At 41.0% G+C, this 9,379-nt stretch overlaps 1 protein-coding gene across 2 annotated transcripts; it reads right to left on the reverse strand.

The window, feature by feature from the left end:
* Positions 1-645: 645 nt before the first annotated feature.
* npy8br (neuropeptide Y receptor Y8b) lies at positions 646-8,277 on the reverse strand. 2 transcript variants are annotated; one of them, XM_063896524.1, is made up of 3 exons: positions 8,123-8,228; positions 7,613-7,746; positions 646-5,462 (listed from the first exon to the last, which is right to left on the reverse strand). In XM_063896524.1, exon 3 carries the CDS (start codon positions 5,306-5,308, stop codon positions 4,205-4,207), a length of 1,104 nt encoding a protein of 367 aa, XP_063752594.1. In that variant the 5' UTR covers positions 5,309-5,462; positions 7,613-7,746; positions 8,123-8,228; the 3' UTR covers positions 646-4,204. The 2 variants fall into 2 exon arrangements, with proteins under 2 accessions (XP_063752594.1, XP_063752593.1); XM_063896523.1 differs by lacking the exon at positions 7,613-7,746 and having other exon boundaries at positions 8,123-8,277.
* Positions 8,278-9,379: the final 1,102 nt, after the last annotated feature.

Below are 9,379 nucleotides of genomic sequence, written 5' to 3' on the forward strand. Positions count from 1 at the left end.
TGAAATACTTAAAATAAGCTAATGATTTATCTATCTATCCATCTATCCATCTATATTCATACAACTTCACTTGTCTTTTCTAACCTTCCAAAGCTGTAACACAATTATTTTCCATTTAGGGATCAATAGTCCATCCGTCCATCTGTCCATCCATCCATCCATCCGTCCATCTGTTCATCCATCCATCCATCCATCCGTCCATCTGTCCATCCATCCGACCATCCGACCATCCGTCCATCCATTTATCTATAAGCCTCTCTTCTGATCTAATTTTCTTCATGTGAGATCTGCACATGCATGCAAGCGCAAAACCAATCCCCAGGACAAACTGGCCGGCCAATTAGGGGGTTTCTATTCCTGGCTGTCAAGTGTGCTTGTGTTACGCAAGACAACACTCCCTGTGTGTGTGTGTGTGTGTGTGTGTGTGTGTGTGTGTGTGTGTGTGTGTGTGTGTGTGTGTGTGTGTGTGTGTGTGTGTGTGTGTGTGTGTGTGTGTGTGTGTGTGTGTGTGTGTGTGTGTTATTAATATTACAGAAGACACAGAATAATTTCAGTAAATATCTGCACTGCATGATGGCTATTTCTACATTTATTCACAAGGGGAGGCATGACTGTTTTGACTAGAATTTTATTTTGAGGATTAGATGTGTGAAACCCCGGGTCTGACTCATGAGCGGGCTGACAAAACCTGCATGACGTTGTGATTTCCAAAAAGGTAAAACACAGGAAATGATGACTTAAACCCTTCCTCGCATAATTTATGACTGAGGAAACTTCGGATCCAAGGTGAAACATTAGGGCAATTTGATAGTACGGGAAGAAGGAACTATCAAGTTGATCTATGTGTTTGACCCCTCGATGAGCTACCTGTCACTTTCAATGCGCCCTAGATATGTTAGCATGTATAACACCAACATTAGGATTCCAGAGGCAACAGTCCAACTCCCTCTGACCTTTTCATCTGCCAGAACAAAAACATTAGTTCCTTATACCCAGGGGGATGAAAGGTACATGAGGCCAATGACTTTGTCTGACATCAGTGCATATAAATGAAAAATGGTTTGTAGCACGTGATAGCTTATATAACTTATATCTCAAATCATAAGGCTTACTGGGGTCTCTGGAGATTCACTGTACATCCTGTGATGGCTGTCTTTTAACATGTCGATCTTCTGATGTGGAGAAGGATTTACACATAAAAAAACACTTATATTTTAATAAGGCAACACAAAAAGCTTTTACTATAATTAATTAAAAAGGCAAAACAGAGCGAATGATGTCCTCTTCTTAGGAAGGCACAAAAAAAAACAGTGAATTTAAATGCAGAAAACAACAGCTTGAGGAAATCTCTCGCCAGCGATGTAGTTCATGTTGTTCCTGTGATCGGCAGAGACTGCTTATGCGAATCTTTCTTAATGAAAAATGTGGAGAGCCAAGATGTTGCTAATGTTTCTGGAACGGCTCCACTGACAAGGAGAGTGTGGCCCTGTGGACTCATTAAATGTTTGCTTCAGCTGAGCTTCCTTTCATAGCGCAGTAATGTGCTCATATTAGCCCCTTCGTTGTTACTTTGGTAACAATGCAAAATCACACAATTTAAGTTCCACTTATTGTCAAGTGTCGATGGAGTACGTCAGCACCAACGGTATCTTGGGTCCTTTCTTCCACACGAAAAGAACACCTGCTGCTTCGTTCAGTGGTTTTCACAAAGGAAAGACAGGTGAGGGGAGGGGAATTCAGGAGATGAGAGGGGAATGTCAGTCTTTAAAGGTCAGCTCAGGCAAAAAAAACCCTGTCAATTATTTTCAAAAGGACCTCTGAGAGCTCTCTTATGGGCTAAATTGCCCATGGAAAACAGTTTGGTAGGTTGAGTGACTCGCTGTTAGTTCAAAAGCAGATTTGACTTTTTGTAAAAACATGCAACACTTAACCTTCTGGCATCACCTCAGCTATAAAGCTGCAAAACCTAACCCTCTTAGTTGATATACTTCTTTGAGACGGATGAGAGTATAACTGTTAACATGCATTCCCAAAGCATGAATATTTAGCACAATTCCCATTGATGTGTCATACAGTTTTTCCCACAAGGCACCCAGCACAACACTGATTTATTCAACATTACAAGCACATCTAAAATGTGTTGTGATCTCAGACACCCTCCTGAATAATGCACAGAGAGGAAGCACACTGAATTTGAACCTTTAAAAAGAGACAATGGCTTCTTTTTTTATAAATAAAACTGTATGTAAGATTGTTTTACTGATCACAACATACCACTGCAAAGACATGTTTTGTTTGTGAGCACATCAACATTTTAATCCCACTCTCCACACACTGTTTCCTGAAGTGGAAACGATGCAGTCTGGTTTTAGTAAAGTGTAACATTTTATGCTTTTTTTTCACACACAACTTGTAACTTGAAAATGTGACACCTCCTACTAGAAAAAGTACAATGGATTTCCACTTGAAGTCGATTTTGGAGCATATCCATCTACACCGACTTCAGCGATAAGCCGTCACGTAACAATGGAAGAACACATTGTGTGGCACATCATCAAATAAAAGGCAGTATTTTTTTATTTGCCTGCATTTTATTCAAATTAGAGATAATATTGTGAAGTAAAACCTGTTTTGCATGTAAATTGTTGTCAAAATATGTCACAATCTAACTGGGAAGATTGTTACGGCAAACAATCCTGCACAGCTTTCTCCTTTTCTGCTCAAGATTTATGGGAATATGTAACAAAAACAGAAAAAAAGACACTGCACTGCTGAGAGTTTAATTTGCTGAACACTTGCCAAAGAAACATCAATTTGTCACAAGCAATGACACTTGGAAATCGGAAGTTGGAAAATTCAACCGAGAAATATCAACCTCCCTAGTTTTCCGGAACACATCGTTAGGACAAATCAATTATCTGGTGAAGCTGCGATGGATGTGGATGAACTGACAGCCAAGATGGCAGCTTAAAATCTACTCTGTGTTCAACACACACTCAGAGAGCGAGGCGGACGTGAAGTTTGGCAAACAAACTAAAAAGCAGTACAAGAAAATCGAACCGGCAAAAATGTGACCCATCTAAATAAAAGATTACAACATAGATCATTAAAGATAAGCCATAATAAAAGTTTTAATTCAATACCACAAAGAAAAGTGACGTACAACAGGTTTGAGATATCTGCTATGCTACACAGTGCTCTTTATTCCCCACCACACCATCAACTATAACTGTGTTGCATCTTTTACAGGCCATACGAGTACTTAGTTATATACAGCAGACGAACCGTGCTCTGACATCGCCCTCTACTGCCTTTTTTATTTTATTTTATGGCACTTGATATACGGTTGTTGCACATTTTATGAGTAAAAACCTCCCACACGCACAATACACTGCCGACCTTGGCGGACAGTGTGGAGTGTATACATCTCTTGGAAAGGTTTCTCTGTGAAAGACCATTACATCGTTTGTGGTGATTTTAGGTAATAAGAAATGCATTAAGATGATGGGAGTAAATCGTCTCAATGAACGCTTGGAGGCACATTTAATGCACTAATGTTCCCTCCTTCAGTTGTGTACTCTAATAAACTACTCTGTCGATAATCATTAACACATCACATTTTACAATCTCTTAACATGTCGTCAATAATAGTAATATAAAACAGCAACACTGAGAAGAACATTTGCAGTTTCTAAACCCCTTTTGTCCTTTTACATCTCTCGAGTGGTTCCATCGCCCACATTGTAAGCAGAGAAAGTGGTAAAGGCAACCCCTAAACAGCTGATGTTTATTAAAAACGTGACAATCTGAATAGATCCCAGTGCTTTAGAGAGAAAACATGACAGATGAATACCAGATTTAAGCTGTCTATTCCTTTGTATGAGCCCACAGCACATGGGGAACGGACTATACAGACTGAAAAAGTGCTCATGTGAAGTGCCTTCAGATGCCCTACAATACTTGTCCAACCTTTGCACCATCAATTTGTTATCTACTTCCTCTTACATGTGAATCGATGGCATCGGGCCATACAGGTTAACTGTCTTCGGTTGAATCTCTGGGCTGCTGTTGTGAGATTTATAACCTTGTTAATGTCAACCTCAATTCTGGACACAACAAAGCAAGAAAAGCTCCAAAGGATGAGACAATGAGGGCTGAAGAGGCCCCCAGAAGTTTCTTTGTCCTTCACTGAAAAGGCTAGGGTTTAAGTATTGATGCTGATAGATCCATTGCTCAGAATTGACCCCTTGGTGACCTCTGTGCTGACAGTGGAGAGGGGCACGCTCTCGTACCTCTCGGTCACCCCCCAGCAGCGACAGCGCAGCAGGGTGGACTTGAGCTGTTTCTGAAAATTGCTATTGAGGAAACCGTAGATGATGGGGTTGACGCAGGTGGAGGCCATGGCCGTGAGGTGGCAGAAAGAGAAAATGACATCATGGCCACAGGAAGGGATGGCCTCGTGGTTCCAGTCGAACACTGTGTTGAAGATATTGAGCGGGAGCCAGGAGAGGGCGAACGCCACCACTATGGCGATAAGCATGGCGTTGATCCTCGTGGCCCCTTTGTTTTTTTTTTGGGTGGTGTTCCTGCCACGCTCCACCATGTCCTTCCTTCTCCTGAGGCGCAGGTAGACGTGCATGTAGCAGAGCATGACCAGGGTGAGAGGGAGGAAGTACTGGAAGATGAGCAGGGAGGTGGTGTAAGCTCGCCGCTCTTGAACGGATGGCCACCGCTCCATGCAGACAAGTTGGTCGCTGACTGGGAAAGGCATGCTCAGGTTCTGGAAAGGCGCCATGAGGACGCTGTACGAGAGGAAAGGCACAGAGATTAGGCAAGCCACGGCCCAGGTGACAGCCACCGCCAGGTAAGACTGGCCCACCATGGGCTTCCATCCGGTCGGGTGGACAATGAGCTGGTAGCGCTCCATGGCGATGAGGACGAGGGAGAAGACGGACACGGTGACGGATATACACTGGATGAAGGGCGTGAGCTTACAGAGGATGTCCCCTAAGATCCAGTGGTCCATCAGTGTGTAGATAATGGTGACCGGCAGGCATACAATGCACATGAGGATGTCAGAACAGGACAGGTTGGCGATGAAGACGTTGGTGACGTTTCTCATCTCCTTGTGCCGTGTGATTACAAACACCAGGCAAGAGTTCCCAATGAGACCCACCGCCATCACTGTGCTGTAAGCGATGATGAGGAAGGTGGTGCCACTCACTGAGAGGGAGCAGTCCTCTGTGAAATCCCACGGTATCTCTTTCCACAAGGCTTGGTTGTGGTTGGTGTTGTGCTGCAGCTCCATGGTGGTTTTCCTGGGCTCAAGGTTGTGGACTAATCGAACTAATATATTGTGTCACACCTGCTGTAATTACTTCATGAATATCATTTGCATTCTTTTACAGCTTTGCCCCCATCCTTAATTCTCCCCAGTGTATTCACCAGCCTTCATTTGCTGCCTGAAAAACAGAAAGAAAATGAAATGAATAACCTTAAAGAAATGTCAAATCATGAGAGAATTTTTTTTATAAAGTTATAAACTCTTGAGATATTAAGAGGTTGGTTTATAACTCAAATTGAAATGAAGCTGCTGTAAAAACTGCAGCGTGAAAAGAGATTGACCCCTGCTGGAAAAGCTCATTTCATCAGAGACCGTTCCTTCTTTTAAATTATACCATGTGCCAGAAACAGATACAAGACGGGGTTTTAAATCACAGTGCCTCTGCATGTAATTCAACAAGTGTTTTTGATGTGTTAAGTGTTCCATTTTCACCTTCGCACACACTGGCAGTGCATTCATTAAAGCCTAACAAAAAACAGAGACTTACGAGAGAAATCATTTATGTTGTTATGCAGATCTCATGAGGTAAATGTTCATCTCCTCAAAGACGTAAGAAGAAATGATGCGCTATAATGACATGTTAATTTCAATTTCCATCACAATACGTAATGATGACTGCTGCTTTAGAGACCCTGAGTATCTCTCGCTGTTTTCTCCTCTTTTGACACTGGGAATTTATTCAGTTTTTGTCCATAAAGGAACATACACCTCTCATTGTCGCTGAACATTCAAAATAGCTTCCCAGACACTAAAGCACATTTGGTTCTCACAATCTTGATGAATTAATGTACCTGAAAGAGAGCAAAACAGAAAAACATTTTTGTTACATCCAGACCAAGAACATTTAAGTAGTGCGTGAGGACCTGCACATATTTATGTATCTGGATGTGTGTGTACAGCAGTGAAAATAGTACTGATTAACCAAACGGTTTGGCCCAAGGCTCATTCCTCAGTTAATAGTTTTGCTTCACATTTGTTCTCAGAGAATTAAATCTACAGGATTTAAAAGACCACGCTTGATAGAGGACTCCCTGATGAAGACGTGGACAGATAGGACGACTTTTGCTTGTGGCTGTCTCTATGATGAGCTGAAATGTTGTATTTTAAAATGCTGTTTCATGTGTGGGGATCTCAAACAAAGCCAGGATAATCAGAACAAAAAGGTAAACACTTGTACCTGGAGCTAAGTGCGGTAAAACCACTTGAATTTCTTCAGTGGTTCAAACTCTTCTCTGTCTAGGCGTCTGGATAATTAATCCCAGCCCTTGATGTCAACCCGATTAAACTTGGCTGAATTTCTGGATACGTGGCGGGTTATCATGCTGCAGCCTTGATGCTGATTATTTATGGCAGATCTTGGACACTTAAAGTGATGTACTGCTACGTGTTGTGTCTGCTGGAAAATTACAGTCCGAGGCATGTTAGAAGTAAATTTACTAAGGACATTTTTGAAATTTGTCATGACACTTTCAATAAATTATACAGATCATCTGCAGGTAACTCATGAAGATATAGTCTGCATAAAAAAACATACTATTTGAAAGCAAAACCAGAAAAATAAATAAGAGCTCATGGGAATTTATCTAAAAAAAAGTCATAACAGCTGGGCAATAATTCAAAATGATGATTCTTCGTATATCCATGGAATCCTATTGCAATTAACGTATATATATTCATATATGAATATTATGATACACAATTAAATAGTCTAAATTGATTGAGAATTACTTATTAACTCAGAATTCTCTGAAACAGATTAAAATTCAAACAAACTATAGTGTTATTTGTATTACTCTGTATTTGTTTGCATGCATGAAACATAAGTTGGAGATATGTTTATATAATTTCAATTGAAACACAAAAAAAATAATTTAGCTAATTTAAGTTGATCATACAACTAATGAATAATTTTCATTTGTCAAATATTTTTGCTCAAGCAGGAGTATTTAAAACAAAGAAGAAAAAAAAGGTTTTCCATGTGGTTGTATAATATAGAATATTTATTTATTAAAATACCGGCAAACACGTTATGTCGTGCTGTATCGAGTTATGAAATACAACATGTGGCAATTTCCCTCAGCCCTAATGTGGATGTTCATAAATATTATTTTATTATCCGTCCTTCACATTTCAGTCACCTCACTAAAGCACTTTGACATGACACAGGTCGTGCAGGAATGATCATACGCATCATGTACCGGTGTACCGGCGGAGGAAAAACGCATGAAGGGATGAAAAGTGTGGGAATGGTTACTGTATGCACCCTACCATCGGTGTCTGCAGCTGTCCTGGATCCCCTGTCTGTCTCTCTGTCTGCAGCTGTCTGTATGTCTGCAGCACCGGACAGGTGGAGGAGACCCCCTCTCTGAGCTCCAGAGGACCACCGTGTGCTGCCTACTCTCCTGTCGTGGGGGATACCCGTCACTCATTTCTACCTGAATCTCAACTAAACAGCTCTACTAACACTTTTTATGAAGTGAGCACTCCACATTAACCAGGAACAAAACTATAAATCCCACCAACAACAGAAACATGTAATTATAAATACCCGAGTCAGCGATAAGGTTGTAAAACTCGTTATGCAGAACGTAAAGAACCCATAAATACATATGTTTGAATATTAATCATTTAAAGCTTTGTCGTAGCATGTCATAAAAGAAAAACGACCCTACGGAAAAACGTAATTTCTTACTCTTATGTTACCTTTCAACACAAAGAGTTGTCATGCTGTGCTGTAGCACGGAATAACGTGTTTTAATTAGCCGTCAAATGTCTTACCGAGGAGGTGTTTCTTCTCGGACTGGCCGCGCTGCTTCGCATCAGGTGAGACACAACAAGAGTTTTTGGTCGAGCAGAAGGTAGAAGGCGTCCTGTAAAAACTGAGATATCTCTTAAAGCGACCTTATGCCTCAGACTCAGGCAGGAGATGTGATTGGGAACATGTTACATAATGAATTCTCGGTGGCTCGCACGCACGTCCGCACGCATGAACTGCACACGCGCGCTCAGGCACGCGCCCTTAGAGGGGCCAGTGGGGGTATTGTGTTGTTTGAAATGTGTATTCATGATCTGTCTCATTAGGTCTGTTGTAAAAAGACATGCTAAGCCTTCCCATGTTGATGCTAGTTTCATTTATCACCAAAGAAAAATCAGAATACCTTTATTCATCCCCTTTTATTAGCTGTAATGTCACAGTAATAAAAGGTTTGCATTCCCATAGTGATTGCAATATAATGTATATAGCCTATTCAGCATCATACCTGTGACATATATAATATTGGGTCATTTTTTCCACATGAGGGACATTTTTAAATCAAGTCTATAAAGTACAATATGGAGGTAGTCGGGGATAAACAGAGACAACCTGTCCAGAGAAATGTAGGCAGATTTTCTAACGTTTTTACACCCTGCAAGGCTCTGTGGGTGCAAAGCTCTTATGATTAGTATGTTTGCTGAAGTAGACAAAAAGCATTTCAATGATACTGAGGACATACATCATGTTACCCAAAACACAATGCATACATTAATGTTTAACAAAAATCCCAAAATCATTTTCTAATGCAAGACTTTCAAGATGAGTATTGATGGATGCTCATTGATGTTTATTGATGTGTGTATGTATCCTAGCCATGAACTGACTTTTCTACCCCTTTTAAAGATCAGTAAACATGTCAATGTGTAATCTAATGCAGTCAATACCCAAAACTAACCACACAGGTTCTCTGCCTCTGCAGTAAGCACCTTTACATAATATTTTGACTCTCAAACCAACTATACAATCTCACGATTAGAAAACACGTCTTTATTCCTCCGCAGATAACACCTAGAACTATTTAAAACCGGTTCTTTGCACCTCTCTTTCTTCTGAAACAGATTGTTAACTGCTTCTTCACACTGTCCCCACACAGTCCTACTTCCAGTGGAGGCTGTAAATGAGAAAACAGTAATAGCTGTTTGTCTGAGAGGAGGAACGTTGAAATGCCTTGCCACCAGCGACAACGGCTCTGTGGGTGTTGGATTGACACAGAGGCACGG

Source organism: Eleginops maclovinus, chromosome 12, assembly GCF_036324505.1.
Source record: "Eleginops maclovinus isolate JMC-PN-2008 ecotype Puerto Natales chromosome 12, JC_Emac_rtc_rv5, whole genome shotgun sequence".
In the NCBI taxonomy this organism is placed as follows: Eukaryota; Metazoa; Chordata; class Actinopteri; order Perciformes; family Eleginopidae; genus Eleginops; species Eleginops maclovinus.